General features: G+C 44.1%; 1 protein-coding gene across 5 annotated transcripts; it reads right to left on the bottom strand.

Annotated features, from left to right (window-relative positions):
• Nucleotides 1-15,442: 15,442 nt before the first annotated feature.
• mrgbp (MRG/MORF4L binding protein) lies at nt 15,443-20,263 on the bottom strand. Of its 5 annotated transcripts, none has more exons than XR_002276141.1 (6): nt 20,039-20,263; nt 19,278-19,399; nt 19,112-19,193; nt 18,207-18,281; nt 17,433-17,810; nt 15,443-15,566 (listed from the first exon to the last, which is right to left on the bottom strand). XR_002276141.1 is itself a non-coding variant. In XM_020615032.1 (5 exons), the coding sequence occupies exons 1-5, from the start codon at nt 20,178-20,180 to the stop codon at nt 17,590-17,592; spliced, it is 618 nt and encodes a 205-aa protein (XP_020470688.1). In that variant the 5' UTR covers nt 20,181-20,263; the 3' UTR covers nt 15,443-17,589. The 5 variants fall into 5 exon arrangements, 2 of the variants coding, with proteins under 2 accessions (XP_020470688.1, XP_020470687.1); XR_002276140.1 differs by having other exon boundaries at nt 15,443-15,978; XR_002276139.1 differs by having other exon boundaries at nt 15,892-17,810.
• Between the last annotated feature and the right edge of the window lie 1,690 nt (nt 20,264-21,953).

Below are 21,953 nucleotides of genomic sequence, written 5' to 3' on the forward strand. Positions count from 1 at the left end.
GAGACAGCAGCTCAGCTGGATTCCCACATTCGTCGTCCTTCCACCTAAAACAGTTTTCAGCTGTTGACTTGTTTTTATTTATGACCAGATGTATTTATATTAGAATACATTTGAATTAAGAGTACCGACTGGTGCTTTAGGTGTTTCTGGTGCTGGCTGAGCTCTAACTACATGTCGGAGTACTTCAAACCGTTCGGCTTCAAAGGGTTCCATTAGAAGTCGGCTTCAAATATTCATAACTGCAGTCAGCCGGCTCGTTCTTTAATCAATACCTCTACGCTGGCGCAGAGCAACATGCCAACAACAGCTACACACACACACACACACACCCACACACACACACGCACACACACACACACACCCAGACATCAACCCCTGGTGAAAACTCACACTTCCTAGCAGCAAACACCTCATGGTATTTACAGCTTCTCCTCCATCCAAGTCCCTATAGAAACCAGTGGTGGAAAGTAACCAAGTACATATACAGTATTGTTCAAAATAATAGCAGTACAATGTGACTAACCAGAATAATCCAGGTTTTTAGTATATTTTTTATTGCTACATGGCAAACAAGTTACCAGTAGGTGCAGTAGATTCTCAGAAAGCAAACAAGACCCAGCATTCATGATATGCACGCTCTTAAGGCTGTGAAATTGGGCAATTAGTTGAAAGGGGTGTGTTCAAAAAAATAGCAGTGTCTGCCGTTGACTGTACAAACACAAAACTATGTTGTACAAACGTTTTTGTTTCTAGGATTTAGCAATCCTGTGAATCACTAAACTAATATTTAGTTGTATGACCACAGTTTGTTATAACTGCTTCACATCTGTGTGGCATGGAGTCAACCAACTTGTGGCACCTTTCAGCTGTTATTACACTCCATGATTCTTTAACAACATTCCACAATTCATTTACATTTCTTGGTTTTGCTTCAGAAACAGCATTTTTGATATCACCCCACAAGTTCTCGATTGGATTAAGGTCCGGGGATTGGGCTGGCCACTCCATAACATTAATTTTGTTGGTTTGGAACCAAGACTTTGCTCGTTTACTAGTGTGTTTGGGGTCATTGTCTTGTTGAAACAACCATTTCAAGGGCATGTCCTCTTCAGCATAAGGCAACATGACCTCTTCAAGTATTTTGACATATGCAAACTGATCCATGATCCCTGGTATGCGATAAATAGGCCCAACACCATAGTAGGAGAAACATGCCCATATCATGATGCTTGCACCACCATGCTTCACTGTCTTCACTGTGTACTGTGGCTTGAATTCAGAGTTTGGGGGTCATCTCACAAACTGTCTGTGGCCCTTGGACCCAAAAAGAACAATTTTACTCTCATCAGTCCACAAAATGTTCCTCCATTTCTCTTTAGGCCAGTTGATGTGTTCTTTGGCAAATTGTAACCTCTTCTGCACGTGCCTTTTTTTTAACAGAGGGACTTTGCGGGGGATTCTTGAAAATAGATTAGCTTCACACAGACGTCTTCTAACTGTCACAGTACTTACAGGTAACTCCAGACTGTCTTTGATCATCCTGGAGCTGATCATTGGCTGGGCCTTTGCCATTCTGGTTATTCTTCGATCCATTTTGATGGTTGTCTTCCGTTTTCTTCCACGTCTCTCTGGTTTTGCTCTCCATTTTAAGGCATTGGAGATCATTTTAGCTGAACAGCCTATAATTTTTTGCACCTCTTTATAGGTTTTCCCCTCTCCAATCAACTTTTTAATCAAAGTACGCTGTTCTTCTGAACAATGTCTTGAACGACCCATTTTCCTCAGGCTTTCAAATGCATGTTCAACAAGTGCTGGCTTCATCCTTAAATAGGGGCCACCTGATTCACACCTGTTATTTCACAAAATTGATGACCTCACTGATTGAATGCCACACTGCTATTTTTTTAACACACCCCTTTCAACTAATTGCCCAATTGCACAGCCTTAAGAGCGTGCATATCATGAATGCTGGGTCTTGTTTGCTTTCTGAGAATCTACTGCACCTACTGGTAACTTGTTTGCCATGTAGCAATAAAAAATATACTAAAAACCTGGATTATTCTGGTTAGTCACATTGTACTGCTATTATTTTGAACAATACTGTACAAGTATAAGTATATAAGGTAGTTACCATCAGCTCCACCTTTACCAGCTGCAGCATTAAAGTGATGGACACAGTAATTAGTCACTATGATCCAACTGGAGGGCCTTTTTCCATTAGCGTCACTGAGCAGCGTGCACACCACCGTACACCAGATCTTCACAGAAGCTGGCATAATGATTATGAGGGAACAAAAAATACAACAGGATGCATTACAAAGATAAATGTGCACAAAAACAGCCATGTCCACTTCAGGAGAACTGTATAAAGGGGGGGAAATGAAAAGTGCACAAAGAATTTACTGGGGGAACCACAGAAGAAGAAGTTAAAAGAGGAAGGGGCTTTGAACTTTATCAAGGGAAGAAGTCGTCTCTGTCTCCAAGGACAGTGTGCTTTACTTTGATCTACACTTCAGTGTTACTGTCAAAGGAAATGTAAATTTGTTTTTTCACTTTTCACAGCTTGCAGCTTAGGCTTCTCCTCCCTCTTATTTATGATTGGTCAGTTTGATGACTTTATTATTAGGCCTTATTTATAAGGAAACACTGCACCTACTGTAAAGTGTGTCATTACAGATGGGGATTATATTCATTCATCATTTTCAGTCTCAAAAAAAAAACTGCATTAAAACTTTGGTAAGGTGACGACCACATGTAGTCATATTAGTAGTCCTGTCCCTCTTTCCTGAGGTTGTTATGGATGCACCGTCTCGGCTGTGGCCAGGTTTCAGCTCACACCACACACTGTTTGATTTGATTTGATTTATTCTTTCAAGCATTTAAAACAGTTGATATAACAACACACATTTTTACACACAATCCAATATCCATGTGCTTATACCTAGTACATGCTTGAATGGAGTAGGAAGAAGTCAGACTTATCCAGTCCTACCCCATGACATCATCTTACCATCATTGGTTTGCAAGCAATAAATGATTCACTACTACACACACCCAAATTATACTAAAAAATAATATAATAGTGTGGGTAATCGCCACCCTGAGGACAGTGTCTTCCCCTGATCTGGGCTTCTGGAGAGGTCTGATGAGCGCAGCAGCAGCAGGACAGTGTTTTCATGTTCATGGGCCTTAAATTCCACCTCGGAGTCCTGGTGGCAGTGGATCTGCTTAGAACGAGCAGCTCTGTGGGCATCATCAGATCCAGGATGTCTGCGTGAAAGCAGAGTGCAGCTGTGCCTGGTTAACAGTGTGAACTGGAAAGACATCAAGGTGATACAACACCAAACTGGGCCTGAGCTCACACAGCAAAGTGCAGCTTAGGTTTTCAACTAAACCTTCAGGTTCATGTGGAAGAAGTCTGAAGCCCAGAGGTTTAACAGAGGACTCTGGATGGTGGAGACGGATTCTGTCTGCACTCAGACTGACTCTAAAGTGGACGTTTGGACATGGTTGAAGCATCTGTAGCGTATATCTCAGTGATGGATAATGAGTGTGACCCCCCCAGGGTGGCGAATTCACCCAAGATTCAACATAACGACAAGTTCACGTTCTCTATGGCATCTTTGATTTTGTTTCCATTGTTGCACAAATCCATTTAAGGCTGTTTTTTAGATTGTTGTTTCAGTAATTGTGTCCACTTCTACAAAAACACTTTGACATTCCGTCCACGTTGTGCACAGCAGAAGCTCGAATAGCTCATTTTGCCCAAACATTAAAAAAACGCAAACGATGCTCAGTGATGGAAAACAGAGGAACCTGGGGAAGCAGGAACTCACTTTTCTACCAGTCCATCAATGAACCACTTGTTCCAGCACTAGGTGTCAAACACTCAGGACTCAGACACTTTTGAGTGTAATGCTGCTTTAATAACATGCAGGTAGAGCAGCAGTCAGTCAGCAGCTTGTGGTGAACGGCATGAACTTGATAATTGGTGTATTTTCCAGGATGAACTGGAGCTCACAGCCATGAGAACCGGCTGAATGGTGTGTGAACTGCCTGCAGAGAACACACTAGCACTTTCTTGTCCTGGTCACAAGTCAGAAGGGTTCAAACAGCCAGACACATCCCCACCTCCACCAAACACACATCAATCCTGGCTCTGCCAGCCTGTTGCCACCAGCTACCCTCACATCCTGTCAGTCACCGCGGGGGAAACAATGCGGTGATTGGTGGGCTGACAGACAGGGTCACCATGACAACACAGAGACCCGCTGATGACTCAATGGCGAGCGAGGGAGCGAGGCTCAGTCTCCTGCCGACCAGCAGAGCCCCTGGCTGCCAGTCAGGTTATAAGAGGATTATCAGCTCTTTTCAGCAGCTGCTAATGAGGCTAATTGGACCAAATGCTAAATGTTGCTTTTTTATTATCTGTATGTTTTTCACATCTCTGCCCAGGATGCATAAAAACTGCACCTTTGGGAAAAGAAAACCAAGAGGGGGAGGGAGAAGAGAGCAAGATGGGTGGTGAACAAAGCCTACGTCCACATCTCAGGCCCCAATGCTCAGCTCTGACCGTGTCATGTTGCTGCTTCCCGTGTGTGTGTGTGTGTGTGTGTGTGTGTGTGTGTCAGCGCTGTGTACCCGGCTCCGGTGTGAACATCACTCAGCTCATAAACTACCACACATGCACAGATTTAACTGAAATGTGAGCCACATGCGCACAACAATAACAACCAGGTGGTGTGTGTGACAGTCAAATGACCCAGTTTCCTCCCAAACCACTGGGTTACGACATGTTCCTCCCAGTTTGTCCTGATCAGAAGCTTCTCCATAAACGTCCACCACATGTGAAACATCCTGGTCTCTCCACTGACCCCGTGTGTAATGTGCTTCTGTACTGTTCTGCATCATAAACTGAACATCTTCGGCTACATTTCCCACCACATGCTGACATTATTCTCATCAGTTCAGAAAAGAATTGGCAGACTAACCAATAAGCAAAATGATCTTCCACAGGAGCAGTAGAGTCAAAATGAGCAAACGATCAGCTCCCCCCTGACAGATCACTACCTGGCCATGAATTTGCTGTGTGGCTCTATTAAAAACAGCAGAGCCACATTATAATGATGAGGAAACCATCACCTCCTCCTAATCAGCTCTAATGAAGGACAAGGGAGCAGTTGATTACCCAACAGCTTCCTCTGCATTGAGCACAAATTACAACCCATTGAACTAATGAGGCTTTATTCAGACGTCACACTGAGAAATACTGCAGCCACCTATCGGCTCCTGCACATGTATGAAGCGTAAGTGAACGTCAAAAAGCATTAGTCACCAAAACATAGTAATCATCAGCTGGAGACCATGAACATTCATGTCAGCCAGGAGACGGGCAGCACTGTGAGGCGTGGAGCCGTTTGTTGGTCTGCTTCATGCTCTCGCTCTGGTCCCCAACAAGCAGCGCTTATTATTTCAGACACCAGCAGTGTTTGATGCTACAGTACATCTCGACTTAAACTGTGCTTCAGGCTGCCTCTCCACATTAATCTGCTGCAGATTGTGTTTTCTCTCCGTTACTTTGGAGAAGGTCAAACAATCAACACACAGTGCCTCCTCTCTGGTCTTTAATCTTCATCTGCACGTCTTTCACTCCACTTAAACAAGCTGTGGTGCTCCCACATCTCAGCTCCTTTCAAACCTGCTTCATTTACCATTTTGTCTAAAATATTAGAAAAGGCTGTTTTAAGCAGCTACAGTCTTACTTCATAGACAATTCTGTCATTGAACATGTTCAATCTCACAGCGGCCTCTGACACCGTGGACCATACAGTCCTGATCGTGATCAGCTGACCGCCCTAGCTCATCCAACAACAGCTGATAACTAAACTGAATCTAAACTTAAAAGATATTCAGTGAAAGATCCAGAGCCGACGAGTTGATTTGATACACTGCCACCCAACTCCACCCCTGGTGATGTCACCCAGTATTCCCAGTCTCCTCTTATATATCCAGTAAGGTTAAAGTGGTGTTTAAACACACTTCAGTTGAGCTGAGATAAAGTTGGTTGAAACAGGCTGCATAACCATTGGTTATTAACATTTAGATGCATTTCAGTGTAAAGCACGTGATAATTACTGATGAGATGACGTAATCGTAAGAACCAACCAGATGCAGCCCTGTTACCTGGAAGTCTGGACATCTTTTAACCTGCAAATCGCCAAACCAAAGCCGGGACACAATAATCCACCAAAACACTGAATTTTTATACACCCTTCAAAATAAAAGCTCCTGCTGGGCCTTTCTTTAGAAACCACCAACCACACAGGGAGAAACCTATCAGAGGAGACCGTGACTAGGTCACCAGACAGTGCAGGTGAAGCTCACACCTCTGTCAGCATTCTGGGAAATGTAGGACAGCAGTCTTTAATCCTTTTAGACGGACTGTTGGTCTGAGCTTAAGTGCAGTGAAGTGAATCAGGGAAACACCTCTCGTCAGCAGCAAACTCACTTACAACACAAACTAATCAGAGAAATCCAATTTACTGTGAAGTGAGTCAGTCTCTGCTGAACACAAGGAGCCAGGAGAGTGAGAGAGCAAAGACAACTCAGAGACAAGAAGTGTTTCATAAGCAGGCGTCACGCCGCCCATGTGACCTTTTCAAATGATCAATAAGTTACAAAGCAGCCAGATTTATGTTCTTCTGAAAACTTTTGACAAGTACAGAGGCGGTAAACAACTGATGAGCAGGAGGGGGAGGCAGAGTCGCATGGAGCGGGAGGCTGGCTCTGAATAATGGATGAGTTGTTGACTGTCTAAAAGGTCCCGAGTCCACACACACACACACACACACACACACACACACACACCTCCTCTTTTGGCTCTAAATGGAGATGCAAAGCTTCAAACTGTCTGAAAAGCAACCACACAAACCATGACACCAGCTTCACACAAACACAAAAACAGACCAGCATGTGTGTTTCCTCAGCCAGTGATGCAGTTCAGGATTATAAAAGACTTGTAGAGTCTGTCTTGTCTATCGGCAGACGAGACAAAGAGACAAGTGTGTGAGTGCAGATTTTATTAGTGTTGTCCCAATTAGTCTCACAGAGACACACACATCTATTTCCAAGCATGAAATCTCAGTCAGCTGTGACTTGTGTTACCCACAGAGCCTGTGATGTTGTTTCCTCAGGTTTTTGTTCATATAAAAGACTTCGGTCTCTCTCTCAGACAGAACACGCTCTCTAATAACAAAGACAGGATGCAGCGCTCCCCCACTATTCCTCTGTCTGCATCGCTGGCTGCTCTTTGTTTCTCACCACTTCACTGCTGTAACACTAGAAACTCAGACTTCTGTGGTAAATTTTATTGTCTTAATTTTGGCAGAGCTCATTCTGAATTCCATCTCAGTCCTGAATGAGTGGAGCAGCTCTTCAGCCCTGAGGTGCTGGTCCACGTTTTGTGGATTGGGGTGTGCTGTGGGAGGTGGCGTGGGACTGCGGGGCACCAGGGGCTGGTCGGAGCAAGAGCTGTGTCTGTATCCTTGTCTGGAAATCCAGCACTGATTGTGATTCTGGTTTACACAGACCAGATGTTAAGGTGCAGCAGAAAGCGTTCGGTCTGGGGGCCTCAGAATCACCTCTCTGCTCTTCACAGATGACGCATGTCTGTTGGTGTCATCAGAACATGACCCTCCTTCAAAATCAAAGCAGTGTCTTAAGCATGCGCTGGGGCAGTTTGCAGCCTAGATTAGAGTCAGCACCTCCATGTCTGAGGACATGGTGGCCCACTCCCTCTGGGCTGGGACTGAGGCGCTGCACTAAGTGAAGGAGTTCAGGTATGGTCATGAGCACTGGGCAAAGACTGAAGAAATGAGGATGTAAGTGGCCAAAACGAGTTTCCTCTGTTGGGTGAGGAGCTCAGACATCCAGACTGAGCTCGGAGTCCAGTCGCTGCTTCACTTTGACAGGAACCGGCCAGCGGCGTCTCCCTTCACAGTCCAAGTGGTAAGAGACCCCAGCGTAGGGCCTGGAGGGATTATTTATACTGCTGGGGGAGAGACGGGTGGACTACCTCACCGCTGCAACCCAGCCCTGAATGAGCAGCAAAAAGGAAAAAGGCTGGATGGATTGTGAATGAATGAAAAGAAAAAGAAGAGCCTAGTCCACTGATGTCTGATAAAGAGATCAGCCAGGTGTGCAGGAGGGCAGAGAGACAGTGGGATGAAGGAAGGGGACACGTTGGTGCCGTTTAAACGTAACAGGATACTTTGCAGCCCCAGACAATGGGTCACTATGAACAGAGGGCCTCATACTGTCCTTCTGTGACGTTTGCTCATCCGAGTCTAATTCACCAAACTCTCCTCACTGCACAGACCTGCAGTGAATCGCCGAGTTCACGTTGACGTGTGCCACCTGCTTGTGAACGGGTGTGCGTCCGTGGGATTTGATCATTCGCAGTCAGCTCCTCTAAACTGCCATGAACGCCATCTGTTCTGCTTCGTGTGTGGTCAGGTTTCATTGACAAAAATGTCACTGACAGGAAAAAGGACATTTCACACCAGAGCTTCCAGATTCAGCAGATAAATCCAGAAAAGTATCCGAAGAGAAAGTTAACATGGGAGGACAGCGAGGGGACGTGACAGCCACAGAGATGCCCCGTCTGCTCCCCCGACACAGCTGTTCCAACAACTACAAACAAACACAGCCTACAAATAAAACGCCAATTAACCCATTATAAAAAAAATCTGTCACACTGCTACAGAAACTGGCCGGCTGTGGTCTGTGTAGGACTCGTATGTCAGGTCTGGACCAATCGTGACGTTTGTTTATACCTCAAAGAAAACTGTACACACAACCACTGGTGATAATAGGGATGTAATGATACCATCGTGGGACTGTGACAGTATCTACACTGACATTACATGCGGTTATTTCGTTAGTATAACTGTGTTCAAGTCACAGACCTTGAAATGGATGTAGCAGATGCTCCTTCATTGACTTTTAGGGCTGTTGTGTGGCAGCATTTCAGTTTTCCTGTTTCAAGAAATGACACGGTGGAAAGGAAACTGACAAATGCAGAACAACTGCAAACACTGCCAAATGATAAGCCGTTTTAAGACCGAGACAGTCCTGGATACATCTCACAGAAACAGTTGAGACACAGCTCTGCGCTCCACTTTAACAGAGATGGGCAAACAAACCGAACCCACATACCCCCTAACCCCAACCCCTAATACCTTACCCTACCAACCACTTAGTAACCACCCTTAAAGCTTTTTCTCTTGAAAAGCAAAGCACGGTGTTTGGAAAGCACAAATCTGACCTTCATGTGGCTGCCACTGGTGGTCGGGGGGGTTCCTGCTTCGCCTGGTCCAGTACGGTGAACCTGACCACCGGTTGGAGAGAGCAACAACCAGAGAAACTTAAACCTGAGCAGTGGGAACTAAAATACTGATGCTCCACTGTGAGTGGCTCGTTCTGTTTACAAGATCCAGCTGCTGCAATATGTTTTATATAAACTAAACAAAAACAGATTTATTTTTTAGAAAAATATTTTAATACTGTGATCAATATCACATCATGGACGTTTTATTGAGGCAACATCAATTTTTTGGTACTGCAACATCCCTCGTGAACAACGTCCCACAGTCTCATTCATACAAGAGGTGCAACAACAGGTCTGGTGGTAAAAGCGGTTCTTGCATGAGCACGAATAAATGTGACGTGCAGCAAAAGTGTAATTCAGCCCCATCAGGTGCTTCCACAGTGGACTCGGATGCACAGAGGTGTTCACACAGCTGTCTTAAAGAGATCTGTAGATGTTAACAGAACCAATACAGAACCACATGCAGCTGTGCTGAGCAACTCCAAGCCTAACATATGGAATACATCCTCAGTTAAACCAGTTCAATATAGAATTCTGCTAGCGTTCAGAGCCCCAGTGGCGTCTGTAGCGGCGTGGATGAAACCTGCAGCTTCTCTCGATTTTAGAGACACTGCGTGTTTGAAGTCAGAAAGTTGGGAATGAACTCGTGAAAGGATCAGAGTTAAACTGGAACAGACAGTCTTCATCTTCTGAAGCAGCTCTGCTCATTAGCATCTCAGCTAACGCACACAGACACACCATCAGCTGTTTGACTCATTACTGTGTTAACTCTCAGCCAGTGCACGAACACACACACACAACATGTTCTTTGTAGTCATCGTGCACTACACAACAGGAGGCCCGGGATCCCCAGTGTGTGTGTGTGTGTGTGTGTGTGTGAGCCTGAGGTTTGATTAAAAAGCTCTTTTGTGGTTTTGAGATGCTAATCTTTCTATTATCAACAGGATAAAAGGGAGTTTAGCTGCTTAAAGACAAACAAATGACTTCTGGCAGACACACCATACATGGCTAATGAGGGCTTTGTGCGAGAGCCTGTGTGTGTGTGTGTGTGTGTGTGTGTGTGTGTGTATGTGTGGACAGTTTTTTTGGAAACACGGACAGACAAATGTCTAAATCTGTCTCAGCTCTCAGGCGTCAGAGGAACAACACCTGAAGAAGGAATCCCATCATGCCAGCGACAGGAAGCATTTATGACATCACCTGTCATGTCAGCTTACACACTCAGGCCAACTGTGATGTCAGTGTGTGGTGTGAGGTCCAACCCGGTCACAGAAACAAACTGGAGCCAAAATGCTCCCAGGACGCTGGACTCAGGTTTAGAACGGAGCACCAGCAGGGCTGCACCAGGAGCGGGTTAGCGAGGTCCAACTAAACTGTTACTGCTGCCTTCGTGATTCCCATCATCAGCAGGGAGAAACACGGGACTACTGTGAACTGCAACACATCAGAGACACATCAGCTCATTGGAAGGGAACATTGTGCAGTTTACTGCCGTCACTACATGAATCAGACAGACGCATAAACTCAGCTGTCAGTTTATTAGGAACCCCTGTCTCCGGCACCATCAGAACAGTCTGATCAGAATTCATGTGGTCGTTTTAACGTCTCCTCCTCTGCTCATACGACCTGTCGTCATCATTCGGCGTCAGCCCCTCACAGACCGGTAACAATAAACATGGAGGAGAGCGACGACAGTGACGGGGTCAGTGGAGAGACCAGGACGTTTCACATGTGGTGGACGTTTATGGAGAAGCTTCTGATCAGGACAAACTGGGAGGAACATATCATAACCCAGTGGTTTGGGAGGAAACTGGGCCATTTGACCATCACACACACCACCTGGTTGTTATTGTTGTGCACACATGGCTCACATTTCAGTTACATCTGTGCATGTGTGGTAGTTTAGGAGCTGAGTGGTGTTCACACCGGAGCCGGGTACACGGCGCTGACACAAACGGACGGGAAGCAACACACAGATCACTGAGGCCTGAGACGGGAACATTTAAGTTAAACAAGTTGTAGAGGTCCCCACAAACAAGCGTCTCACACATGCACTCACAGATGTGTGTGTTTGACAGCTGACCAGCAGGACCTGTGTGTGTGTGTGTGTGTGTGTGAATACGCCTGCCCACTTGTTTACTTAATCCAGTATGAATAAACATGAGATGAGTTATGAATAAACATGCTGCCAGTGAACACACCCGGTGCTGGGAACTCACAGCGGTTCATGAATATTCAGCAGCAGTTCTGTCGTTCGTTCTCACACTCGTTTGTTCTGTTTTCCTCTCAGTCACACACTTGTTTCTTCCCCTCCCAGAAAACCAGGACTCCTGCCTTTCTTCCTCTTATGCTTGTTCCTTGTCAGGTCACTCTTCTTCTTTCCTCCCTCCTCTTCTATTCCCTTTCCTTGTTCCTCAGTCATTCTTCCTTCTTTCCCAGTCTCCTTCTTTATCTTTCTATCCTCCTTTCTTTACTCATCTACATCCTTCTCTCTTTCTTATTTCCTTTCCTTGTTCCTATCATTCTATTCCTTCTTTCCTTTTCTACTTCCCACGCTCCTCCTTTCTATCCTTTCCTTATTCCTAATTTTATTTTTCCTCCCTTCCTAATCATGCTGTTCCTTGGTTCCTTCCTCTGGGTTTGGCCTCCTGGTTTTACACAACGTAGCTGACTGGGCAGAAGTGAGCAAGGTGGAAACCTTGTGCACAGACATTTACAACAGCTTAACTGAAAATAATGAGCCTGAGCAAACAAGCAGGCCACAACACAGCCTCCATCACAGGTCAACAGGTCAGCAGGTCAGCAGGTAGGCTACAGGTACACACATCAGCAGCTACAGCCAACAAGTCCTCAAGTGAAGAACAGGCAGAACATATGACTCACTTTATTTGAAGCTGAAGCTGAATCTCATTTTTCTTTCCTTCCTCAAAGTGAGCTAGTCAACGCCCAGAACTCCCGCTGACAGGCTCGTTCAGTTTGATTTAGTTTCCCTTCCCACTATCACTGCTTGTTTAAACTGGTAGGCTCCCATTAGCAAGCAGCTGACTCCTACCGCCAGCGGACAGCGCTTTAACTCTGTGCAGTTTATTTTACGTCACTGGCTCAAACTTCGGTTCTTCCACATTAAATCCACCAACATGTCGCAGCAACGTGACACTGTGCGAAACCGATGGAGATCAGTTTCACCTGAGTCTGTTCCCTCTGCTGTCAACCTGCAGTTCCCCTTCTTCACCACACACTGACTGGTTGTCACCGTTTAGGACGAGGGGGCGCTGTTGCGCCGCTGCTTCGGACAATTGATGAAACCATGCGAAGAGAGCTGCGACAATGCCTGGTGTAATATCCTCTGGTCATCAGTACGGCAGTAAGAGTACAAAGGTGTTAGCATCAAAATATAGCCTAGGCCACTTGAAGTACCAGCAGTGATTCTGTGAACAGGCCCGTGTCCCAGTAACGTCTCTGATACTGGATCATAGTGACTAATTACTGTGTCCATCACTTTAATGCTGCAGCTGGTAAAGGTGGAGCTGATGGTAACTACCTTATATACTTATACTGGGAAGTACTTTCCATCCTGCTGGGTAGCTGGTGGATTTCCTACTGGGATCAATAGAGTCTGATGGTTCTACTGGGTTTGGTTTGATTCATCTGGTTCTGGACCTGAAGGTATCAGGTACATGTAGTGTAGTAAAAAGTACACAGTTTGTCTCTGACATGGAGTCACAGGATGAAGGAGCAGGAAGCAACGTGACACTGTGCGAAACCGATGGAGATCAGTTTCACCTGAGTCTGTTCCCTCTGCTGTCAACCTGCAGTTCCCCTTCTTCACCACACACTGACTGGTTGTCACCGTTTAGGACGAGGGGGCGCTGTTGCGCCGCTGCTTCGGACAATTGATGAAACCATGCGAAGAGAGCTGCGACAATGCCTGGTGTAATATCCTCTGGTCATCAGTACGGCAGTAAGAGTACAAAGGTGTTAGCATCAAAATATAGCCTAGGCCACTTGAAGTACCAGCAGTGATTCTTGTGTCCCAGCCCGTGTCCCAGTAACGTCTCTGATACTGGATCATAGTGACTAATTACTGTGTCCATCACTTTAATGCTGCAGCTGGTAAAGGTGGAGCTGATGGTAACTACCTTATATACTTATACTGGGAAGTACTTTCCATCCTGCTGGGTAGCTGGTGGATTTCCTACTGGGATCAATAGAGTCTGATGGTTCTACTGGGTTTGGTTTGGTTCATCTGGTTCTGGACCTGAAGTTATCAGGTACATGTAGTGTAGTAAAAAGTACACGGTTTGTCTCTGACATGTGGTGAAGTCCAGTACAGTATTTGGTGCCATTTCTATATACTTTGTTCTATTTTATTGTTTCATCCGGTTCAAATGTAAATTATTTGAATCATTGTTGATATAATTCCATTTTTTTGTGCAGTCCTGTACTGGACCTGGAACTTGACCCTAGTCTGTATCTGAAGAAAAATGGTAGTTACTTACTAATCGCAGCTGTTTTAAAGGGATGTTAATTGCTGTAGCAGCCCCTTTAGGGAGACAGCTTAGATGAATAATGGAACGTATAACAGACATAAAGACCCGACCAGCAGATAAGAGCTGGGTTCCTGCAGTTGACCTTTAAAACCATGTGTCTGTTCACTGACTGACCTTTACCTGACCTTTGTTTCTCTGACAGACATGCAGAGCAACTCGAATGTGCAACAGTAAATCCTGTCTTCTGGTCAGGACTCACACAGATTATATTAAAACTCAAAAAATGATTTTTTTCATGACTTTCCTCCTCTGCTTGGTCTTTTCTAAATGCTGCTCCTGTTTATTTGTTGAACAGTTTACGCTGCCATTTTGTCTAAGACTGGGTCAAAACAGGGATTTCAATTCTAAAAGACTCTCCTGGAAAAATACAACGTTTTTATTCATTATAACATTTTTTAAAACTCGTTTCTTCACTAATAACAAGACTGTGTTGTTCCTTTCCCCTGCTTTTAGTTAGAGGTGGTATTTATCTTTACAGCGTCTTAATATTACGTTGCATCTTCTTTAGTGCAGAAGCTGCTGTGGCTGCAGCAGGTAGTCACATTGATCATCTACATATACACTGACTGGCCACTTTATTAGGTACACATGTACAGTTGTATGCACTTCAACACTTCCACCTTAACATCTGTGTTTATGAAGCTCAACGTGTTTCAGTTTTTGGTGGAACTTGTCAAAAATGTATAAATACAGTTATATGTTTCTCACTGAGGTCATAGTTAAAGGTGGTGTTGTATTGGACTACATTACATTTAGAGATGTCTCTATATTCTTGTCCTCCCCAGCTACACACATGAGAGGGTCAGAATATTAGGGACACCTCTGGATATCATGTAGCCCAGTACACCACCACCTTTAACTATGACCTCAGTAATAAACATAGAATTTAATTTATACACTTATGCCAATGAGCGACAGTGAGTGTGTGTGTGTGGCTGGTTTTAGCAATGATCACACACGGAAGTGCAGCAGAAGGGTGATGAGGGTGATGCAGTGAAACCACATGTCAGTTTTAGCTAAACTGCAGCACCTCCAGACTTAAAAGAACAGATGGAAGCTGGAGGGATCCAGTTTCTGTTCAGCTTAACAAGCTACTGAGGGAAACACTGACTGATGAAACATGAAAGTGTAAAGAAACAGAACCAGTGTCAGCAGCCAGCTTTGGACATGACGCCTCTGCTGCTTCGTCTGAAGGATGAACTGCTGTTTATGAGGAACTTGGCAAATTAAATGAGTGAGCGGCACCGTTTCCATCTGCAGGCGGACAGCGCCCCCTCGTGGCAGCGCCACCGGGCTGATCAGGGTCGATGCGTCTAAAGGTCTGCACGACCCGACCCAAACAGGAAACTCTAACGTGGCCCGGAAACGAAAACCAAGCTCAACACTGTCAGTCGAGAAATGATGTTCTAATGCCCTTCATCCCAGAGTCTTTGTCACTGAACACATCTGTGTAAACATCCAGAATAAAAAATGAGCGAACACAACACATGAAAAAGTCAAAGCAGCCTTTGCAGTGTGTTTTTATTCCTTCACCAGATCATCTGCTGCTCTCCGCCCTGCGGGCTCAGGCTGAAGTGAACCGCTGTTTGGTACAAAACCTTCCTGTGACCTCTTCTGTTGTTAGTGACCTAAGATGTATTCAAAGCAGGAACTGAAGTAAAAATCCTTTTACACAAAGCACCAAAGTATTCATAGTTTATAGTAACAGAAGTATTCACTATGCAGACTGGTGACATGTGTTATTGCATCACTTATTTATGGCTACATCTACCAATCGTTTTCATTAGGCTGCTGATTATAACATTATTCATTATTAGTTACTTTGTTCACTGTAAACTGTCAAAGGTTCACTTCGCACTGACAGAACTGCCACATCTGAGAAACTGGGACCACTGACATTAAAATGACTAAAATGACCAGATATGTTGCCAATTAATTTACATCACTATGTACCTGTTGTGTGACTGAGGCTTTAACAGCAGTATTTTAATGTTGTGCCTGGTCAAAGTGGAGATGATGTGACCTTACACTGAGAAGTACCTGTCAAACAAGTGCAGTGGAGCAAGAAGTACAATAATGTAGATTATAATGTAACACAAAGTGGAAGAGAACACAATTGGTCAAGTTTGAGAACCTCTAAACTGCATTTCTTTACAGTACCTAAGTCAGGGGTACCCAATACGTAGATCACAAAGGTAGTGTTGGTAGATCACGTGCCATTCAAAAATAAATTAGATGTAAAACACGAGCCAAATGTTAACATGCTGTGGCGACCCCTACCAGGAAAAGCACAAAGTGCCAGTCATTCATATAGAGCCTATCATCCATTTGCTACTTGACTACCTTGTCAGCCTTCGAATTAAAGGGTATAAAATGAGTGGGGGGGCCGAATCAAGTAAGAAACCGAAAACGTACCGAAACATTCCATGTGGAATGGGAGGCCTTTTTTTTAAGCAACGTTCTATTCGAAATGCGTTTGCTTGATCTACCATCACTATTCCGAAGAAGGGAAACGTGGAGCGGCACTTTAGACTGTTCATAACAACTACGACACTCATTCATACCTGTGTGTGTGTGTGTGTGTGTAGGTCGATCATTTTGACTTGGTCATTTGAAAAGTAGCTTGCACGGTGAAGAAGTGTGGGCACCCCTGACCTAAGTAAATCTACTGAGCTCATCTTTATTGGCACACACAGCTGAACAGCCTGTTATCAATCAGCTCCTCACATCAATAGATTAAAAAACATCGATTACAGATGTTACCCATCAGCTGACTAAATGCTCAAAACACACTTGAATCTCTGATCAGACTCACAAGTTGCATTGTGGGTAATGTAGGCTCCAGGTTTTAACTAGGCAGAAAGTTATTTGGAATAGAAAACAGATTTTCCTTTTTGAAACCATCCAGTCTGACAGTGTTACAGGAGTGCAGAGCTAAACGAGCACTGATTGGACGGCTCTTACTGAAATGCAACTTGGGATGTGTAGTTTCATTTTCACATCCACAAACTTTGTCACTTTGACATTTTTATTCAAACAACCAGGTATGTACTAACACAGCTAACATTAGCCACTACTAGCAGCCCTCCTTTTGCTCAGATCAGTGAGTACAGCATGGCTGTGAGTGCAGAGTGAAGACTGCAGGAGACCCAGACAGAGTGGAGGGGGACAAACACGTGAGCAGGGACGTGCCCCCACGGTCCTCAGTGAACGTGACACCCGAGACTACTGCAACTAATTGATAAAAACTACAAGTAAAACCCATCGTGTTTGCACTGTGCTCAGATCTCAGGCAGTGCTCCAGCTTCAGTTGTGCCCTCAAACCTCTCTGGACTCAGGCTGCTGCCTCCCGACATGTCACTTCCTCTCACTGTGATCACATGATGGAAATGGCACTGGGACGAAGCAGCAGTTGTCGACTGACAGGTGTAAAGCGGCCAATCAGAGAAGCCAAGGAGTGAGCTGAACAGAGAGGTTCATGTTTTCTTCTCTACCTGTTTCCTGTTGCAGCATGGCGATCAGACAGAGGCTGGTCACATGGTGAAAAGCTTGCAGGTTTGATTCCTGTGACAACTTCTCTTCTTCTTCACTCATTTATTTCTCTGTCTAATAACCTCCCTCCCTCTCTCCTCCTCACGCTGTGTCTTTCTCTCAGGTGCGTCTCCTCTTGACTCCGCCTGGACTTGCAGGGTTAGAAGAGGACAGCAGCTTCTCGGCCGCTCGACTCCTCTTCCTCTTCTCTGCCTCCTTCCCTCCTCCTTCACTTCCCCCCTTCTCCTTGTCTCGCTCTCTCTCCTTGTCCCGATTGCTGCCTGTTCGCTCTGACATCTTCACTGATGAGTTACTGCCTGAAGAGAAAGGAAACACAAAACCTGGAGAAAAACACAAACTTGGTTTGAATATACAACATCATCTCGTGTTGAAACACTTCTCTCAAAACTCTTCCATGTTTTCCCTGAGGTTTGCTTGTCACAGTCGTGGGTATGTGTGTATGAAGCTGTGAGGAACGTTAATGTAGGAGCGGCCTGTGTCTGAATGTCTGACAGACTGATGAAGCAGCAATGTTACATGTCCCATGTCTGTGCAGATTCTCCGTCATCCAGGTCACAGTAAGCTGAAAAAACGTAGAAAAAAATCTTCATCAGAGGACTGACGAAGCCTCTTGGATGAGAGGTGAAAGGTCTCTGACCTAAAACCAAGTCCAGTAGATTTTTTTCTACGTTTTTTCCAGCTTACATGTCCCATGTAAGGGCTGGAGAGACTGGTACCTTCTTCTTGTGTAGCTGGAGGTTCCCTCTCCATCTTGAACTCCTCTTTGGTCTCCTCCTCTGAAACCAGCTTCCCTACAAACACGCACACATGTTTATGCACCTGTCACGTGGATGGAGCCTGATGAAGCCCTGAGCTTCAAACAAGGCAAACACAGCAGCATGTGGCGGGTTGGACAACTGACAGCGGCCGTTCAGGACCAGCACTGAAACACCTGGATGATGTCAGCACATTCGGTTGTGTGTGTAATGAAAGTCCAACAGGGTGTGCGTTGTTGTTAGATCCACAACACGTTTGTCTGGGAGTGCTTCATTAAAAGCAGATGTTACTGTGCAGCATGACAGTAAAACAAAGAGTACAACATCTTAACGTCACGGTTGGTACTCGTGTAATGCTTCTTAGAATTGGTAACATGATGTGATTGGAGAAAGATATTTATTAAGTTATGTCATTATAACATTATTCATCTGAACCAGGTAGAAACACTGTCATTGTCTAGTTCATGTTTCTCAGTGACTCTGTCTCATCATTCCACTAACATCCAGAGTTCAGCTGCACATCATTCAAACTAACTCAGTGAGGCAGCAGACACATCATCAGTCACAAGCTCTGACAATGAAACAGTGACGTCACAAGAGCGAAACAAGCCTCAGAGCTTCAGGATCATGTGGACATCTCTCTCAAGCTAAAATCTACTTTTAATGAAGCATTTTTGGACAAAAGTGTCACAGATTTAATACGATTACACACCTTCACGGACTGTTACTGTCACATGAGACTAAAGGCAGCGAGGTGCTGTGGAGCTCTGGTCCCAGTCCTGAAGAGCAGCTGTAAGCTTTTTAAAGCACCAGGTGTCGTGTACACACTTTGTTTCAGCACTAACAGAAAGAAAGTCGTGTCCCACCTTCTTTCACCTCCTGGATGATGTCCTCAGGCAGAGAGAAGCTTTTCTCTGTGTTAGGAAACGGCAAGATCTCCGACTCGTGCTGCATCACACACAAACACAACTCGCTCAGTGGTCAGCTCAGCATGCAAACGCACAGCGTATTAATGTGTGAGCATGTCCTCACCAGAGCCTGCATGTCGTACATGGTTCCCAGATGATCCCAGATGACAGAGGCAGACACCTGCCGGCCGATGTTCTGACTGAACTTATCTCTGATACAGATCATATGGAAGTGACGGTTCACACCTGGACACAGGGACAGTGACAGGGTTCACGCACACCCCAGAGAAAACTGAGCTACTTGGGCAAAAAAAGGAATCAGAATAAGAGGAAGATGTGTGCACAAGATTAGTTTGTTAGGCAAACATGTCATTATTAGACTTCATCAGGTGTTGTCCACCACGTGACCCAACAAGGCATCATATAGACGTCATCTGATGAGTCCAGATGAGATTAGATTAAAACCAATATTTAAACATGTCAGTGTGGTGAGTGTTTATACATGTACAGCCCGAGTAGCTTTGATTGGTTCTCTAATGAGACACAATCAGCTCGATTTAAACGAAAATGATTCACATAATAAGACACAAAGTTAAGTTTAAATTGGAGCAAAAACACACAAGGCGGAAATTACCACATCTGGAGAAATGCCTCGTAAATGTGTGTTTATTAAAGTGTCGGCAAACTAAAAGCTACCGTTACATTTGTCTTCTCCGTATGAAGGAGAGACATCTGATCTGGTGTGTAACGTTAACTAACAGCTCTCCAGGATTTACACGGACCCCGTCAGAGGCATACAGCCGGTCCACACTCAGAGAACCACTGGCGTAACCTGGTAGAACTGCGCTGTTAGCAGCTAGCATGCTACCCGTAATTGGCTCTTACCGACGGGTTTGTGTCCGATCATCGCGTGAAACAGACAAACCTCCACCTCATGGCTCCACACAACCGAGTCCTCTCCGGGAGCCAACCCTGGGTCTGGGGGCTTCTCGTCTGTCTGATTCAGTGTCACGTCTGCCTCCCCCATTTTACACTAAAAGGCTAAAACAGGTTAAAAACCACCGGAACCTGTTTGTCCTGCTTTCCGGAACTGCGACAATACTTCCGGGTATAGTTTTTCCAGAATAAAAGCCTAATGTTTTCTGCACTAAATACGTATTAAAACCTAATTTTCCCCTAAACTACCAAATAATTAAGTAAATCGTTAACTAATTAATAATCAAATAAATAAACGTATGTCCGATATCTCGGCCGAATTTATAACTTTGTTCAGAATAAAATTGGATTTGATTTGATTTAATCAACCAGTCAGCACCACTGACCAATGGCAGAAAAAATAATTTGCTCTTAACTTTGCCCCGAAACTACTAAACAATTAAGTAACAAACAATAATAAAAAATGAATAAAGGAATGACAAATTTACCATTTGAGATTAACATGCTTCTCATCTTTTTTATGAACTGTCAACAAATTGATTGCAAAGTAAACCAACAAATGAATAACTGTCCAAGCAACACATAGTATGGAAGGTGCATGCAATGTAATGATATCACATTATATTTGGATCTTCTCTAAAGAATCATGCTGTATTCAGTGTGCTTTTACTTCCAACAAATGTATTCAATAAGAGTTCAGTTAATAAAAATAAGATGAAGTTAATTATTTGAACAATTAAGAAAGTATTTATTTAATGAAAGTAAACATATGAATAAAGGAATGCTGAATCCTCTTTTATTAATCAATTTATTGGATTTCTGAAACTCGAACTACACCATTTGCATTAGCTGCCCGGAGACGGGACATCTTTGGATGTGTCATAACAAGCAGTTACCTGGGTTGACATATCTATTACTTTGAGTAATTGAGTTAATTGATAATAATCATGCTCTTAAAAAAAAGCATTAAATCTCCAGACGTCAAAGAAGCAGAGTGACTCAGAGTTATGCTTCTCAACATGGTGATCAAAACACCAAAAGGTTTATTGCAAATAAAAAGATACAGTCGGGGCAGTAAAACGACCTCCTGAACAAATACAACCAGAAAGAGACAGAAAAACAAAGGTTTTCAGTTACATTACATTTGAAATGATGAGGGGCTACTGAACTTCACTGCGTTGAATATGAACATTAAAACATTTTTAAACATCAAAACAGAAAACTATGCACCAACATCAATAACCGGTATAACATTAATGTCAGGCTGAATATGTCCAGATGGAGGAGCTTCCTCAGGCATCCAAAAGGAAAGGAAAGGAACTGAACAGCTAAACACAGAGTGTCCTCCAGAAAGGTGAATGCTCACATTGTGCAAGATGTTCAGTAAAAATGACCTCCCGTAACACCATGTGATGAGAATAAATTAATAAAAAAAGTCATGTGACAGCTAATATTTTAAGCTAAAGTCAGAAGTTTTAAATCTCGGGAGTCTAAATAACAAGTTTCATTTAAATTTGAACTTTTATTTTGAAATTCTGCGTTTTCTCCAAAGACACTTTTCACTAAATCCCTAAAAGAAATTACCTTTAAAGGGATACTCCACCAATTTTACACAGCAGTCAGCCTATACAGAAACAGTGGCGCCATTGTTTCTATCAAATGCATTCTGGGAAATGTAGTTTCCAGCACTTTTTTTGAGGAACTCAACCAAAATTTGAAGCTAAAAATCAGGGCAACTCAGCTCCTATTGCTTCAGTTTTGATCATTCTTATTTGAATCCATCTTTAGTGAGTCCCTCAACTTTACACAGATGAAAGTTAATTGGCAGATTATCTCTTTTATACCACAGTATTGACACCGAGCT

This window comes from Monopterus albus, unplaced genomic scaffold, assembly GCF_001952655.1.
Source record: "Monopterus albus unplaced genomic scaffold, M_albus_1.0 scaffold155.1, whole genome shotgun sequence".
In the NCBI taxonomy this organism is placed as follows: Eukaryota; Metazoa; Chordata; class Actinopteri; order Synbranchiformes; family Synbranchidae; genus Monopterus; species Monopterus albus.